The 18,702-nt window shown below is 36.0% G+C and overlaps 1 protein-coding gene and 1 long non-coding RNA gene across 2 annotated transcripts; one reads left to right on the forward strand and one right to left on the reverse strand.

Moving 5' to 3' along the window:
• Positions 1-1,843: 1,843 nt before the first annotated feature.
• On the reverse strand, positions 1,844-3,747 carry LOC138886855 (uncharacterized). Its single transcript, XR_011405782.1, has 2 exons — positions 3,216-3,747; positions 1,844-2,255 (listed from the first exon to the last, which is right to left on the reverse strand). It is a non-coding gene; the product is annotated as an uncharacterized lncRNA (long non-coding RNA).
• Positions 3,748-10,501: 6,754 nt separating this feature from the next.
• On the forward strand, positions 10,502-11,446 carry LOC138887229 (uncharacterized). Its single transcript, XM_070168953.1, has 2 exons — positions 10,502-10,507; positions 10,604-11,446. The coding sequence occupies exons 1-2, from the start codon at positions 10,502-10,504 to the stop codon at positions 11,444-11,446; spliced, it is 849 nt and encodes a 282-aa protein (XP_070025054.1).
• Positions 11,447-18,702: the final 7,256 nt, after the last annotated feature.

An 18,702-nucleotide genomic window follows, 5' to 3' on the forward strand; every position in this document is an offset into this window, starting at 1 on the left:
GAGTATGCGATATCGGGACGAGTTACTGTAAGATAGTTCAGTTTCCCAACCAATCTCCTATATTTCTCTGGATCTTCGAATAACTCACCGTCTTCTTTCACGAGTTGTGTGTTAGGAACCATTGGCATGCTGCATGGTTTAGATCCCAACTTTCCAGTTTCAGCTAACAAGTCAAGAGTATATTTCCTTTGGGACAAGAAGATGCCTTTCTTGCTCCGTGTAACTTCAACTCCCAAAAAATACTTTAGTTGCCCTAAATCTTTCGTCTGAAATTGAGTGTGAAGGAAAGACTTTAGAGTTGAAATTCCTGTAATATCACTTCCAGTAATAACGATGTCATCAACATATACTACCAATAAAAGAATACCATCATCAGACTTTTTATAAAACACCGTATGATCGCAATTGCTTTTCTTCATCCCATATTCTAGAACAGCCTCACTAAATCTGCCAAACCAAGCACGGGGACTCTGTTTCAGCCCATAAAGAGATTTTCGAAGACGACATACCTTTCCACACTCCCCCTGAGCAACAAACCCAGGTGGTTGCTCCATATATACTTCTTCCTGAAGATCTCCATGTAGAAAAACATTCTTTATACCAAGCTAATGCAGAGGCCAATCATAAGTAGCTACCATGGAAATGAATAATCGAACAGAAGCTAACTTGGAGACCGGGGAAAAAGTATCCAAATAGTCGACTCCATAGGTCTGTGCATACCCTTTTGTAACAAGGCGTGCCTTAAGGCGAGCTACTGTCCCATCGGAGTTAAACTTAACAGTAAATACCCACTTGCACCCAATAGCCTTTTTGTTAGTGGGCAGATCGGCCAACTCCCAAGTACCATTCTCATCTAAAGCCATCATCTCTTATATCATTGCATCATGCCAACCTGGGTGGGACAATGCTTCACGAACAGTTTTAGGTATCCTAGCAGAATCTAATGATGCAATAAACGAGCTAGAAGAAGTAGACAAATGGTCATAAGACACAAAAGAAGAAATAGGATAAGTACATTGTCGTGTACCTTTGCGAATGGCAATAGGAAGATCCAAACTAGGATCTGAAACACAGGAGGTTGGATCTACCGACGAAGCAGAAGTAGGTAAAGGATCGGGTTCTGAGGTTTGTTGTCGCCTGGTATACACACGAAGAACAGGTGGCTGCTCGGATGGTCGATCGAGGGAAACGGGTGACTGAGGAAGAGGTGTTGGAGAACTAACTGGATGTGTGACAGTGTAGACCAAAGTATCATCTTCTTCCTCAGGACTGTTATAAACATATGAAGAAAAGAACGGATAATTTTCATGGAATGTGACATCGGCAGACACTAAGTACCTTTTGAGATCTGGAGAATAACACCGATAACCTTTCTGAAGACGTGAGTACCCTAAGAACACACACTTAAGGGCCTTTGGATCTAATTTAGTTACCTGTGGACGAACATCACGAACAAAACAAGTACAACCAAATATTTTGGGTTCAATAGGAAATAATGGCTTAGAGGAAAAAAGAATGTTATAAGGAATATTACCATGAAGTACAGAAGATGGCATACGATTTATTAAAAAACAAGCTGTAGAGACGGCATCAGCCCAAAAATATTTTGACACTTTCATTTGAAAGAGGAGTGCTCGGCCTACTTCAAGAAGATGTCTATTTTTTCGTTCCGCAACCCCATTTTGAGAAGGGGTGTCAACACAAGAAGATTGATGTAGAATACCATTTGTAGCCATATAATCTTTAAACAAATCCGAAAAATATTCTTTTGCATTGTCACTCCTTAAATTACGAACGGAAACATTAAAATGAGTTTTTATTTCAGCACAAAAAGCACAAAAAATTGAAAACAACTCCGAACGATTTTTCATTAAATATAACCAAGTAACACGAGAATGATCATCCACAAAGGTAACAAAATATCTAAAACCAGTTTTAGAGATAATAGGACATGGACCCCAAACATCGGTGTGAACTAACTCAAAAGGTAAGTCGACCCGTTTATTGACTCTAGAAACTTTAGGAAGGCGATGGTGTTTAGCAAACTGACATGACTCACAATCTAAAGAGGAAATACTCTGAAACTGAGGATATAACTTCTTCAAACTAGACAAGGATGGATGACCCAATCGACAGTGTACATCAAAGGGAGACAACACAGTTGAACAAGAAATGGATTTCGGCACCTGTGATTCAAGAACATAGAGACCCCCAGACTCAGAACCTTTACCAATAATCTGCTTCGTCGTAAGATCCTAAAAAAGACAATAATTGGGAAAAAATGAGACACAACAATTTAGAGTACGAGTAAGTTTACTGACAGATATTAGATTGAAAGAAAAATCAGGCAAATTTAAGACGGAACTAAGGGAAAGAGAAGATGTTGGGTTAACAGTGCCAGACCCTAAAACATATGAGGTAGACCCATCGGCTAAAGTAACTGTGGAACATTGGGTATGTGACTGAAAAGTGAAAAAGAGTTTAAAGTTACCTCTCATATGATCTGTGGCACCAGAATCAATGACCCATTTGGATGACGAAGAGAGGAGACACTTAGTGGTTTTACCTGACTCGGGGATAGTATTGATAGGAGGAGATGATGATTGAGATGGTGAAATAGTCTCGGAAGTGGCGATGTTGGCATACTGAGATCTTTTGTTCTTATTCTAAAGCTTCACACAATAACGTATGGTATGACCGAGCTCATGACAATAAAAACATTCAACTTCCCCTTGCTTTAGGTCTCGACTATCGCTACTCCGATTGCGATTACTATGACTCCTATTCTTTTGGACGCGGCTAAGAAGAGCACCACTATCGATCGTGGCTATCGGACCTGGATGAGACTTTTCAGTACGCAACACTCTTGTAAAGTCCTCTTTCAAAGAAGAGATAGCAGTCCCAGATAAAATCTGCGATTTGGCCCCTTCAAATTCGGGAGAAAGACCAGAAAGGAAACTCATGACCGCCAGTTGTTCACGCTGAGCCTGTTGTACCTTCACATCTGGACTAAACGGCAATATAACATTAAGCTCATCATACACCTTCTTAAACTCTGAGAAGTAAGTGGTGAGAGAGCGATCTTGCATGGATGGATGGTAAAATGCCTGGCACACATCATACATGCGAGACAAGTTTCCTTTGCCAGAGTACAAAAAATCTAAATAATCCATTAGATCCTTCACATAATCACAATGAGAAACTAGATCATTTACCTCACTGTGCATCGAATTCTTGATTTGGAGAAACAATTTTGCATCCTCCTTTAACCAGACTGATTTAGTCTCATCCTTGGGTGGATCATCAACCAAGTGGTTCTCTTTGTCGATGCTCCGCAAATAGAGACGGATCGTCCTAATCCAATCTATGTAATGGGAACCCATGAACTTATTCTCCGTAATTTTGGACATAACCAGAATGACATCAACGGTAGGTTTCGTTTCAGTCATCTTGCACCCGAATAATAGCAGAATCAAATAGTCAAGAACAGTGCAGTGAAATTTGAACAGTGCAGTGAACAGTGATATTTAAAGAGTACAGTGAACAGTGAATAGTAATATTTGAACAGTGAACATTGAACAGTACAGTGAACAGTGCCGGAACAGTGATCTTGGAAAATGAAAGTTGTCAGGAAAAAAAATTCTATCAGTACCACTTTGGTCGGAATAGTGAGTAGAAAAATCTGTAAAGAAGTGGCCGGGGCAAAAAATGGCCGGAAATAGTAAAATAGAATCAAAGCAGCGAAAGACTGTTCTGAACAAAAATAATTCGAACGGGGAAAAAAATTCCCAACAACAAACTGATGAAAAAACTTCAATGCTCTGATACCATGTTAGAAACCAAAGAAGTTCTATATTTCATATCTAGAAGAGAAGATTACAAGGCCTATTTATAATACTAATTCACCTAATCTATTAGTTGCCATACACCTAATTACACCTACTATACAACTCATATACATGTGCTAGCTATGATGTAGTACATGTGTATACATGTGCTACACAACTTGTATTACACCTACTATACAACTCATATACATGTGCTAGCTATGATGTAGTACATGTGTATACATGTGCTAGACAATTTGTACGTCAACAGGATCTAAGACAACTTAAGTGATGGAATATTATTGAAATTTCTTAAAAATTTTGCATGCCTTAGGTAGAAGTTTAGTGACAATCAATTTTAATTTAAGAAGCTAAACAAGAAGGTGTCACATAGATATTAGTTTTTCGAAGTAGTACTGCTAGAGTTCATCATCAACACGATTGCTTAATTCAAGAATCTTTCTTGTGGCTTGAGGTGTAAGAGGTAGTGGTTTTTTTTTAATTAAATAGTCATCATTGATCATTGATGTGCAAAAAGTTACAATTTGAGTTTGACATCCCAAACTTTGTACATGATCATTGAGATGTGACTATCACTCTTTATGAGGAAGTGGCTTTAAGTATTATGAATTTGTGATACTCGTTCGTTGACCACTTCCTCATCAAGATTATTTTTCTTTTGAGGGCATGTTCATAGTCTTTCTTCTTCTTCTTCTTCTTCTTCTTCTTCTTCTTCAATTGTGGTTCCATATCAAGATTCTTCAATAGTTCAGAAAAATTGCCACTATCAAAACTTTTGCCCTTCTCTTTTATGAAATTCTTCAGAAATGTTGATATATTGGCTATAGCGCTTTGTGGGTTGGGTAACGGGAGGAATAAGACCGTAAGAGGAAGTTGGTAATGATTAAATTTAAAATTATCATTAGATTCCTTTCTGGTTAATTTTTCTTTATATTTTGTAATGATTACATAGAGAAGCTAGTGCACTAATTCACATTACTAACTTACAAATATTATCCAGATGTAAATTTATTGTTCTTTTCTTCAACTATTCCTATATTTTTCTTCGTGTTCTTCCTGTTTTTCTCCGTAACTCTTGCTTTCTTATTTAATTGGATATAATTTTCTTTTTTCTTGGTCATAAGATGGGTTCTTCTTGCTAGGTATATTCCTAAATTTCTAAATTTCAGTGGTTGATGTAAACTCAACTGAAAATTCTAATGGCCAATGAAGAACAAGTAAATATGAGCAAATAAAAGTTGTCTTCCTTCTTTTGTTTTTCATCGGGTCATCCAAATCCATGTGAGGTACACGTGGCTTGTTAAAGTTAACAACAAGTTTTGAAAAATCTGTTAGTTTTAGGGCTCAACGACCAAATCCATCTACTTTTAAAGGACTATATCTATCAAGGGTGACATATGAAGGACCAAAAAAACCAACCCCAATACAATAAGGACAATTTTGATATAACATTAAAGACTGCTAGTGAAGCCCACGTTAGAGCCATCCGTGACAAATGCATATCAAAAAGGAAGTTCAGGTGGGGGCCATATGAGAAAAGGTACACACACTGTAGCACTAAGTGCAACATAGTTAAAGCACAAAGTAATTGCAATTTTACCAAAATAACCCTGACGACCCCAAGCTCCTGTGATAAAATTTCAACACAACAATAACAACAACAACCCAGTAAAATCTCACAAGGGGTCTGGGGAGGGTAGTGTGTACGCAGACCTTACCCCTACTCCGGTGGAGTAGAGAGGCTGTTTCCGATAGACCCTCGGCTATTATAACATATTTGACCAAAAGGTTAAAACGAAAAAGAAAACAAAAAGGCAGCTCGGAATACAAAGCATTTCTTTTGAAATAAAAGATTATTCATAATGGTTGAAAGAAAATAGCAGCTTATCAAGGAATTCTGACAACAAACATCAAACTTAAGCAGGCACAGATAACTAAGAGTATATTCAAACATACTAAGTGGAAATTCCCTAAAACAACATATTAATCTATAGCAACGGTTGACATAATAGACAACCATGTGGTTCGTGAGGTGCCATGTAACTTTGGGGCATCAAAGAGAATTGTCCTGTTGTTCAAGTATTCTTTTGGTGAGAAAGGCTGTTCTAACTTTCCAAATATATGGTTAAATAAGACATGATGTTAAGATAAACTATGGAATTAAATTCAAACTTAACTAATTCTTGAACCCAAAAGAAGTAAAAAGAATAAGCATAGCTAATCCTAACTCTTTGGTCAGCATAATGTTAAGAGAGGATGGTAAATGGAACTAAGAAAGAGGTTCTTTTTATCAGGTTGAAAAATATATAATATAACCTTCACTTGGCCTTGGTCTTACCCAAAGTTCTTGAAAGTATCCTTCCCCTCTCAACTACTATTCTTCCAATTTCTCTAATCTAACTGAGGACCTACATATAGTCCTATCACACAAAGCTAACTCCACATGAAACTAAGTTCACTTCAGTTCAATTCTACATGGGTCCAAATACCTATTTTAACAACATTAGCGAGCACTTCTTAGTGATAAATTTACCGTTCCAACAACATATTTAGCCTCAATGGTTTGTTGAGGATGCTATTCGTTTTCCTGTATAAATCACAATATCAAAAGTAACAAACTTTTGCAGGAGACACTACTAAATTCTACCATGCTTATACACCAAACAGAGTAGCATCAGTCAAATGTGAATCAAGGTATTGACGCAGTCACACAACCAATAACCTGAAGAATTTATTCGGGTTAATATACGCATACACCCTAGAATCCAAAGAATAACATAAATGACCGGCCAACAATATGTGATATTTCGCAAGTTCACCCCATATATTTTTATAGATATATATGTAAAGATTATATAGATAGAAGCGTTAGTCCATATTGTTTCCTAGATATTCTTATGGTCAAATCTGGTTAAAATTTCCACATTTCATGGTTTCTAGTTGTTCCTTCATTTATTTTGGATGCTTGCGCTCTTTGCAGCACGTTGTCGATGCATTTGAGTCAAGGTTATTTGTAGTTATCTCATCCAATAAACTTCAGTTCAATAAAGGTATTCTCTCCTGCAACATTTCATGACAGAATCTTTACCTTTGGTCGAAATATTTCTTACAGTGAGCAGTCTGTTTGTAGCCTTCTCCTAAAGTTGCTAAATTGCTCAACGCAAATAACTATGGTACTATACTTACTGTAGAAAACTTCACATTTCAAAGCACCTAATCCATTTATCATAAACAATATTCCATCATTTAAGATTGAGAAATAAACTACTCAAAGAAAAATCAAGATCTTGCTAACATGGCTACTACACTATTCTAAATAACACCTAATAACTAAAGAGAAACCACATACTGGAAACCTCCTGTTATTCTGTAGGATGAGAACAAGTGCCCCAACATTTGTGATTGAGATAAACTCAAATCGGGCTTCAAAAAATGAGCGAGACACAAGATTTTGAAGTTATAATATAACTATTTTACTTCCCTTTGGACTTTTCTTTTGTATTCAAACAAACACATACAAGAAAATCATTATTTTTCTTGTGTTTCCTTTATTTTATCTTTCTTAAAACTCAACTGCTCATTGCTCTTTTGGTGTTCAAAAGGATACATAAAAAGATATAGCAGTAAAGGATGAGCGAGTCACTAAGCAATTGCTTGTGTGACAGGAATTAAAAAGGAAAACACACTGATTCGATTACATGTTTTCCCTTTTTTTGTGTGACAAAGTTCATTTTTGCTTTCTTGTATACTAATCAAGCAGTCAACTACTCAATTCTGAACTGATTGGATCAGTAATTATTTCATTCTAATAGTGAGTTCATATAAATAGCTCTTTGAATCTAATTATCCCAAGCGCAGAGGAAATGTAATCTTTTAACACGCTTCTAGGTTAGCAGCCTACCGACCGTACTGTAGACAATTCCCAGCACAGTGCATCGCTAAGGTCATCTTAAGTTGATTTTTTAGTATCAATAAATCGAAAAGCTGGTTTTATTTAACCACCAAGTTGATAGTTTAGGAAGGCAAAAATTAATTATACAAATATATGCCAAAACAGTCTATGCATTATGGAAATAGCAAAAGAATCCGTCTCAAATACGCACAGGCCGTCAGCCTCTGAAAAATATGTCAAAGGCCCAGATACCACACTTATTGTCAAATAAACTGACAGAAAACAATTGAAACAACCTCAACACACAACTGAGAAAATAAGAAGCGCCGTTCAAATTAATTGACAGAGAACAAAGATAACAAATTCAACATTCACCTAAGATGAAGAGGTCAGATATCGAACAAAGAAACAAAGGTATTTGATGATATATATGATCAGCAAAAAACATAGTAAAAGCGAGAAGAAAAACATAACAAATAGTTAGTAATTGAAGCGGTCACTTCGTCCTTGCTAACTCAACTGATAAGTTTGGTCGTTCAAGTATTTTTTCAAACACATAAGCCATAGAGAAGACAGAAATATGAATAAGAAATTTAACAAATATGATAATTCATTGAAGAATTTTCTCAAACACCTAGAGAACTTTAATAGAAATGATATTCGTTCAAGAATTTTCTCAAATATTCCTCAAGACAAATACAAATAAAGATGAAACAAGAGATGGTAGAAGGGATACCCACCAGAAAATACGATTGACGGAAGACACACTGCAGTACAAACTTGAGAGTAAGAGGTGAGAGAGAGAGAGAGAGAGCAGATGTTCTGGAGCGTTACTTTTCTGGAGATGCCGTTACTTCTCCGCGTTGGTTCGAGATTTTTAGCTGAGAAACCAGGGGTGCTTCCACATGTTAAAACTGGAACCACATGTGGAGCGATGGACTGAATAGCTTTGAAATGACAGAAGTATCCTCAGATTAATTTTTATTTCCATGGAAGCACACATGTTGACCTAGAGGAGCCTGATATTCCCTCCTATTAGTAAGTAGTAATATGCCTGGGCCCAACAACGAACTATCTAATATTGTTATTAATACTATTATTTTTAGATGTCACTCACTCTTGCATTTGAATTCGTCGTGTTGGTTATGTAAATAGTGATAAATTTACGTCTTCGAAGGCTATTTGTTACAGTTTGGGCACCCTTCTTGATAAATTAGAGCGTAAATCTCTATAATATTTTTGTATAACATAATTAATATGTACCAGGTTATAAACGATTCGACTATAGTGGGAGAAGTAATTTTTCTATCAAAGTTATCCAGCCAAGAAATTGAGTTGTGGAGTCTTGCAATAGTCTTAGAATACATAATATTTTGCAATTGAGAGAGATATTATATAAGGCCGATTCAGCTAGCTTATTAGATAGATTTAAAAGAAGTTACATCAAGCTCAAAGAATGAAACTTAGTATACACACTGCAAGTGCAATAAATTGAGAAAATAAGATATTTCATATTTGTAAATCACAAATACTTTATTTTTTCTACCTAGTTTTCTAATGGGAGCACTACTTTAATGCAAGTGATTGAAGAAAACAATAGGTAAATTTATACTAAAGGTATCAATATTAAATAGAAAAGGATGTAATTAGAGAGATCCACGAATGTTGAATTTTTTTTGTAATTATATGAAACATACTATTTCACTCCACCAAAATAAATGCAAATAACCAAACAAAGCATAACCTAATCTTTTATTATAATTAACGCTACAATGAAGCTTTTTTCCGACTATGTCACTTTTTGTGTACTTAAAGTGACACTTACATATTAGCAGATGTAATGGATATTTTTATCTCTACCGAAATTATCAGAATGGGTAGCAGAATTATTAACTAAAAGTCTATATAGAATGAGCACATTTGGAAAAGATTTTATATCGGGATGAGGAACCATAACTGGCCGTGAGTTATAGGTAATATCAATTCAAAAGTTACTTGCTTTACATCAAAGTGTACATTCACCAACAATACATAATCTCATATACTCTAATTGTATAAACTTGTGCTATCACGAATCCAATATTTGCAAGCTCTTTAGTTCAATTCTTTGTTTGCTTTATTTATATCACATTTATTTTAATTAAGCTGGAGTTTGTTCTTCCCACATTGATCCCCCCTCCCCCAAAAAAAAAAGGATATTTCTTTGTGTTATATTTCATATATAATCCTAATTTATCTTTTGAATTCAAGCAATGGCATGTTCATGTTATAAAAGTTGGAAAAAAACCCTATTTACAAAATCATTATGAAAAGCTTCTAAAGATATCTAAGTAAAATGTGGTTATTATCTCTTTTAGCAATTGTAAGAATGAGCATGCATCGCTCTAATATTTGAAATTCTAAAATGTACATTGACATCTCGACAACTCTTCATTTTGATAAATTAGTTTTTATTTTTTAAATTTTTATGCATGATTTATTTTATATTTGGCTAGGAAAAGTATATACTTGATCTCGATATTTTTGAAGTAAGACAATTGCACCTATATATTTTTGTCTCATATCCCTGCAACGTCCAATTAATTTAATAGTAAATATTTTTTACCAATCACATATAATTCTCATCTTATTCAATTTAAAATCACAAATGCAATATTTTTTTTTCAAGACTGTCATCGATACACTGAAAATCACCTGAGTGCCCAAAAAATTAGGTGTCATTAAAAATAATAAGTATTATGATAAAAATTCTAAGTTTACAATGAAGGTGCATACTTCTTGAATATGGAAACTCGATCATGCTCATTGTAATTGTGTGATTTTTGATAATTAGTTTTTATCATTTCTTTTTATCATATCTCAGGTACCACCCGCTGAGAAGTTATTCATAGGAGGGGATTTCAATGGTCATATTGGGGCGACCGCAGGTGGATATGACAAAGTGCATGGAGGCTTCGGTTTTAGGGAGAGGAATGGAAGAGGAACCTCGTTATTGGACTTTGCTAAGGCTTTTGGGTTGGTTACTGCAAACTCTAGTTTCCCGAAGAGGGAGGAGCATTTGGTTACTTTTCAAAATGCGATGGTGAAGACTCAGATTGACTATCTCCTCCTTAGGAGGCGTGACAGAGGGTTGTGCAAGGATTTCAAGGTGATTCCAGGTGAGATACTCGTGACGCGACATAGGCTCTTGGTGATGGACATTGGTATTATGGTGAAGAGGAGGAAAATGTCTGCTCGAGGAATACCGAGAATCAGGTGGGTAGCCTCAACTAAGGATAAAGCCCAAGAGTTGGAGGGGCGGTTGTCGGCTATGGGAGTTTGGGGGAGTAGTGGAGAAGCGAGCATTATGTGGTCAACGACAGCATACTGTATAAGGGAGGCTGTAAAAGAGGTGTTAGGGGTCTCGACGAGCGTCTCTGGTAGGCACAAAGAAGACTGGTGGTGGAATGAAGTGGTTCAAGGTAAAGTGGAAGCGAAGAAGGAGGCATACCAGACGTTAATGAGGAGCATAGGTGAGAAGGAGAGGCGAGTGTGCATAGAGAGGTATAAGGTAACTAGGAAGGAAGCAAAGTTGGCGGTCACGGAGGCTAAGATTGCTGCTTATGGTCGTATGTATGACAAACTTGAGGAAAAAGGCGGGGAGAAGAAGTTATTTAGGCTGGCCAAGCTGAGAGAGAGGAAAGCTCGAGATTTAGACCAAGAGTGAGATGCATCAAGGACGACGACGGTAGAGTATTGATGGAAGATTCCTAGATAAAGAGGAGATGACAAACCTACTTTCAAAAACTTCTTAATGAAGTAGGAGATCGAGGTATTGTGCTAAGTGAATTGGAGCATTCTGAGAGTCACAGTTGTCACACCTCCTTTTTCCTACACCTGTAAGGGTATAAGGGAGTTTTTCTTTTCAATTTAAGTGACAATCGAAACGGAATTATTTAATTAAAAATCAGAGTCGCCACTTGGGATAATTTATGGTGTCCCAAGTCACCGGTTAGAATCCCGAATCGAGAAAAATATTGACTCTGTATTACAGTCCGCGAGCAAGAAATCCAGGTAAGGAATTCTGTTAACCCGGAAGAAGGTGTTAGGCACTCCCGAATTCTGTAGTTCTAGCACGATCGCTTAACAATTTATACTTGGCTTAAATTATTTAATTACGTGTTTATAAACTGCATGCATTTTACCTTTACCGCTTTTAATTACGTGATTTACTCGTACTTAAAGAATTATCGAGTTAAGCGTATGTATACTCGTGTGGTTTGGCGTGTCATGTTACCTGAACACAATTCACAACACTTAAATTTATTTAAGGAAAAAACCTTAGTCAAAGTCGCGCGAACGCGTACCTTAATTTATTTTGAAAATCGTAATTATGTCATGCGAACATGTACACATTCACGATGATTGATTTATTAAGATCGTACCTAAAAGCATACTATGGATTTGATTTTGATGTAAATATGTGGAAGCAAGATTTTCATGGCTCAACAGTGAGCCTTCCTCATTCTCGCATTTTAGGATTAAAATTTCAAAAATTAAATACTTGCGTTCTTAAGAACTATGTTAACAGAAAACAAAAATATTACCACACAAAGCAACAAATTTTGCTAACATAGAAAACTGAGCAAAACAAAAAAAAATGAAACTGTATAGTCTTTTGATATTAAAACAAAACTTCAAACAAGCTACCTAACGCACTTTATGAATTATATATCTTAAGCACATAATCTTTCTCTAGCACATAATCTTTCTTCTCCCTTTTTAAAAAAAATAAAAGATTCCTACCAAATTAACACTTAGAAATTTTCAACTTTCATGGCTAGACAGTTAAAAATTATAAACGTTTACTCAGAGAAGAAAAACTTTTCTTTATGTAAAGGAAACTTACTATAATCTTATAAAGAAAATTTATTATAGTTTATGGTCTATTCGCAAGAATGATTAGAAAAAGTTAACATATTTGTGACTTAAGGATACTATAGCACTATTTTGTCCATAATTAACAACTCTTTATTACTATTCAAAAAATTTGGCCGTAATTGCGCGAACACATACTCCGGTTTATTTTTAAAAATCTTAATTATGTCACACGAACGTGTTCACAATCACGATGGTAGATTAATTCACGCCTAAAGCAAACTACGATGTCCAAGGTGCGATGAAGCTTAATCCGATCCGAATATTTTAGCAATTAGCCTACACATATCTTTCCAAGACTTCTGTTGCAATGGATGTATGCGGGACAACAGGAAAATAAGCACTTAAATTCAAATACTAGAAAAGAGACTTAAGCATTTGCTAAACCACGTGAATCGGCATATACACAGAATTGCACTTCAATCAAGATTACATTGTCAAATGAATGAATTTTAAGATGCTGAAGATAACAACTTTGAGCATAATTACCTGCGGAATCCATTTCCTTAATTATATTTATCCAAGATCATATAGCTCCAAAGATTAAAGTCAACATACTGAATTCAAGAAAATCTTATCTTAATTTAAGTGAAACATATATCAAGTAAATATGAAAACCTTATGTGTGAGTTAAAACAAAACTATACTACTGCCAGGGGATTAGGTTGTACTATATTAACCTGAAAGGACTCAAATAAAAAGGACTAATACCTTGAATACTCACAACCTGAAACAAATAATTGTAGAAGAACCAAATACACCTAAACTAAGTTTTAACCAAACTTCAAAAAAAAACTTCAAACATGCCTAATATGAATTACTCAAAAGACCAATTATACAGTTGTGCAATGCTCACTCAATCTTTTTTATATATATCACTTGGACATAGTTCAAAATAAATAAATAAAAAACTAGGATCAAATATCAGCATTAATTACAACCTGAAAACTTGGCTACTTAAATAGAAACTAACTAAACTACATTATGAATCGAATGAATGAGATAAACATCATGAAATAGACATAGTTATAGCACAAATGGATCTACTACTAAGATTTTAACATTGCCTTCATTCCGTCTCCAAATTGAAATTTACATCATGAGGGATTCAGAACTTGTACCTGGAAATTAAAGGAAAAGAGGTGAAGGAAGAGTAACAGCAACAGAGCAACAACTTTAGCAAACCAGTTCAGACCAGAATTTTGAGATGAAGCAGTAACAAAAAAAAAGTCTCAATCAAGCTAGGACTTTCAACAAGTTTAAACCGAGCTTTGAACATTCAAATTCAAACCATTTCCATATTAATGGAGTCAAAATTCTCTCAGGAATTTGAACAAATCCAAAATCACTAAAGAGATACAATAGAACAATAGTTCTTTATCATTTTCAGTGTTTTCTTTCTTTTGACTCTATTAAACTCTCTTTCTCTCCTTGGATTCTATAACTGCATTTTTCAATCCTAAATCCCTTCACTTCTCATTATATATTCTCTGTGTGTTTTTCTTTTGACTCTATAGATCTCTCTCAAACTCTATTGGATCTCTTCTGTATTCTGTCTCAGAATGTTCTTCCTCCCTCTGTCCTCTTTCAGAATATATCTATGAACTCCTTAAATAGGTAATGGGAATGTCCTTTGATTCACAAGATGGCCTTTCAACATTAAAAAATTGATTCTACTCAACTCCTATTGAATTAAATTTTCCAGTAGTGAAATCTAAACCCTACCACTATAGAAGCTTCTTAATTAGGTGACTACTTTAAACTTATACTAATCAATTCTTACCAACATAATTAAACAAGAAGTTAAACTAAATTATTGAACTAATCCTAATTACTTTGACTAAGTGATTAAACGAGATACAATTTTACAGTCTTCAAACAAGCTGATATCCCAATTATACGAAACAAATCCACAAAACCAATCTTAAAGAAACAACATTGAACAGAAATAATTTATACGAAAGAATTGGTCGAGTTTTCAATTAAAATCGACCAGAGAAAAGAAAAAGAGATGGGGAAAGACGAACAATAGAATAATACTAATGAAAATAAACAAAAACTAGGAAAGAACTCACTGGACAGGCTCGAACTTGGATTTGGCACTCTGAATCAACCAAAAATAATACCAAACGTTTGTTCTTGGTGCAGAACAAACAAGCGTTATTATTTTGTGATGAAACAAGCTTGAATAAGCCCAGAAATCCAGCCAAATGATCTTTCATGCACTGGTCAGAATTTTAGGGTTCTAAGGCTCGAACTTAGATTCGATATTTGAGGAGTTCTGGATACATTCGAGGGAAACTAATGATATATTGGGCATGAGGGGGTTGTGGAGGTTATGGGGTGTCAGTTTGGGGTCGATTGGGTAAACTAGGGTTCGGGTCCGATCTTTGATCTGAAATTCGAGGGATTCTAGGGATATTTGAGGGATAAGATTTGTGGATTCGGAAAGAGGGGAGTGAGGGGATTCTATGGTGTAAAGATGGGGTGATTTGGGCCACCGGAACCGCCGTGAGGCAATTTCCGGTGGGCGGAAGGCGGCGGTTCATGGTGGTGTTACATTTGGTCTCTGATAAGAGATGGGGGGATGAAATGGGAAGGGTCGGGTTTGGGGGGGTTTGATATATTAAATGTTTGATATAATTAGGGACGTTGGATGATTGGAATCCAACGACTCTGATTAAATCGTAAATGGGAAACAGGGTCGTTTTGGTTTCATGGGGCAAGACCGGTTTAGGGGCGGGTTAGGGTCGGGTATGGGTGATGGGGCGAAGTTCTGGTCGTTGGATGTAGATGAATGGACAGTTGAGATCTGTTGAAATCGAAACGATGTAGTTCTGTCCCAATACTACGTCGTTTCGCTGGTCTTAGAGACCTGAAAGTATGGACCAGGTATGGGGCATATTTTTTTTTGGGCCTGCAGATTTGGGTTTAAAGAACAGCCCAAACTTTGATTTTTCATTTCTTTACTTTTCAAATTAATTCCTTCTTTTCTTGTTTTATTTTTTCAAAAATTAAAATCCTAAATTAAGTTATAAAACCAAAATTAATCTTAAAAATACTAATTCACTCTAAATTATAATTAACATGAATAATTAAACACTAAATTAGAAGAAAAGCACACAATTTGACTAAAAATATGTTATTATGTTTTTTTTTCATTTTTGTAAAACTCCTAATTAATAATTAATCCAAAAAATGTAAAATCAAATCCTAAATGCAGATACTATATTTTTTGTATTTTTTAATGTGTTAATAAAATTAAACATGTACATAAACATATGCAAATAATCAGGAAAATAGCGTAATAATTCCTAAACATAACATATAATTAAAGAAAAGACCTAATTTTGGTAATTCTTTTGGAGTAATTCGTGTGAGGCAAAAATCACGTGCTCACAGCTGCCCCTCTTTGCCCGGAAACACGAAGAGTTTTCGTGCAAAGATAAAGTGAGCGGATACAAGCGATTTTTACCCGTTTGAATACTCCGTGGGAAGCATTTTTTGAATGATTTGACCGGATCTCTACTTCAAAGGTTTCCTACATATCCTTGGCTATAAAGGAATCAGGTCAATGTAGTTCGGGAAGTTTCGGTATCCGGGACTACCATGAAGCTGTGATTTCACTGTTACTGATGCTGCTGCTGATACTGCTTACTGACCTCCTTATTACACCGTGACAAAATGAAGAAGCTAGACTAAGCTATAATCTATGCTTTACAAAGATTTATTTTCAAACTTGGTCTTGTGACTGTTGTTGCCTTGTTAACTTGTATTTTCTTCAGAAGTTCCTTTGTTGCTGACTTGAATTGTATTTTTGAGATGCTTTCCCTTTCCTCCAGGCGGGTACCTGATTGCTGAACCTTTTAAATGTCTTCCTTTGACTATTGTTTCCTTTCCTCTGTTCTCCAGGCGGGTGCCTGATTACTTGAAATTTGAATTGTATTCCTTGCTCTCCAGGTGGGCGCCTGATTGCCGAAACTTGAAATGTATTCCCTTGTTCTCCAGGTGGGCTCCTGATTTCAACAAAATAGACAAAACAAAAAAAAATCTGCCCCAGTTTGGTGGCTGGGCACATATGTGAGTGTAAACTAAATCATGTTACCAAATATCAGTAAGAACTTGAAAGCTGAAACTTGAACTGTACTCCCTTGCTCTCCAGGTGGGCGCCTGATTGCTGAAACTTGAACTGTTGTTCCTTGTTCTCCAGGTGGACGCCTGATTACTGATACTTCAACTATTGTTCCTTGCTCTCCAGGTGGATGCCTGATTGTTGATACTTCAACTGTTCTTCCTTGTTCTCCAGGTGGATGCCTGATTGCTGATACTTCAATTGTTCTTCCTTGTTCTCCAGGTGGACGCCTGATTGCTGATACTTCAACTGTTGTTCCTTGTTCTCCAGGTGGACGCCTGATTGCTAGTACTTAGTCACACTCTTATCTTTAACATCCGCGTTGTTCTCCCTGTTCTTTAGATGGGCACCTGACTTCAACAAAAATAGACAAAACAAAAGAAAATTTTCTGCCCCAGTTTGGTAGCTGGGCGCATCTGTGAGTGTTAAACTGAACCATATTACCAAATATTACTAAGAATTTGAAAGCTAGGTCCCATTATCCTGGGGGGTCCTGACAACTCTTAACTAAATGACAATTTTAAATCTAAGCTATATCTTTTAAAGGTATGGCTTTCGCTAAATCTTGTTATCTAAGAAGGTCTTAAACTACTTCCCATTATCTAGAAGGGTCCTGAAATTTCAATTTAAAGCTTATCTTACGAATGACAATTTCAACTCTAAATTGTACTCTCTTATAACAATACTTACTTATCTAATGGAATGCTTAAAGTTACGTCCCATTATTCGGGTGGGTCCTGAAAACTCTTATGTGAACTTTGAAGACAACTTATTCCTTTTGGTGCACATTTGTCCGGTATTCACTACTTATGTTTGTTTTGGATTTTAACCTAGGTCCTATTATCCAGGAGGGTCCTGAGAATTCTGCGATCAAACCTGCATGGTACTTGTTATCCTTACAGGGTGCTTCCTGAAACAAATGCCATATTTGCCCCTGTTTCAAATCAAAGAAAATCTTGTCAGTTTAAAACGTGGCAGTTAGTTATGGCATTCTTGCTGGGGGTGGTTTTCTCTTTGCCATGCTTTGCTTCGTCTGACTGCCTTGAACTAGTCGAAAAGACTGTTTTGACCTTCTGACTGATCCTTGACTGCAGGATCCCCCAACTGTTATTCTCCCCTCTTGACCTTTCTGCCTGAACCCGTACATCTCCCACGACATTACTGAACCATTCCACCGATTTAACCTTTGCTTACACCATATGTCCCACTTTTTATCATATTATCTCCGGCATGTTCTAGCCGCATTTTGATTTGTGCAATTTTGAATCTGGTAGTACACTCTGACATTTCTTCTTATTTGTTGAAACAATGCTAACCTTGGAAGAGCTTTAGAGGAGTAAAATTAACAGTAATGAAATGCAACAATTTTGAGAATTAAGAATAAAGAGGAAAATCCAAATTTGGATGACTGTTGGAGATAAGAAAAGAAACTTATGTGAGTGAATTCACCGGCACCAATGATCATGGCATGCATTGTGGATTAATCAGCCCAATTTATTTAACCAATCTCCTTTCCAATTGTTTTATTTTGTTCTCCAAGATTTCCACAACCCAATTTTACTTTCCGCCAACTTACGGACCTTGTTCGACTTGCAGTGCCCTGAAGGGTTTTCACCGACAAACCTCTCTCATTTGTTTGTTCCTCAATTCCTTGTCACCTTATGGTGGCCGTGAAAGTTTTCACCAATAAGACTCTCTCATTTTTATTTTCTCTCGGCTTTCGTCGCCTTATGGTGCCCATGAGGGTTTTCACCAATAAGACTCTCATTTTTTTATTTCTCTTGCTTAAACCGGAGTGTTGCCCCTGATATGAATTCTCTTTACATTGCTTGACTTGGCATCTCTCGAAGACTGATCGGGAGGTCTTTCTTTGGACAACAATATGGGTTCTTGGAATATGTTTTGGAAAGAAA

This window comes from Nicotiana sylvestris, chromosome 3, assembly GCF_000393655.2.
Source record: "Nicotiana sylvestris chromosome 3, ASM39365v2, whole genome shotgun sequence".
NCBI classification, from domain to species: Eukaryota; Viridiplantae; Streptophyta; class Magnoliopsida; order Solanales; family Solanaceae; genus Nicotiana; species Nicotiana sylvestris.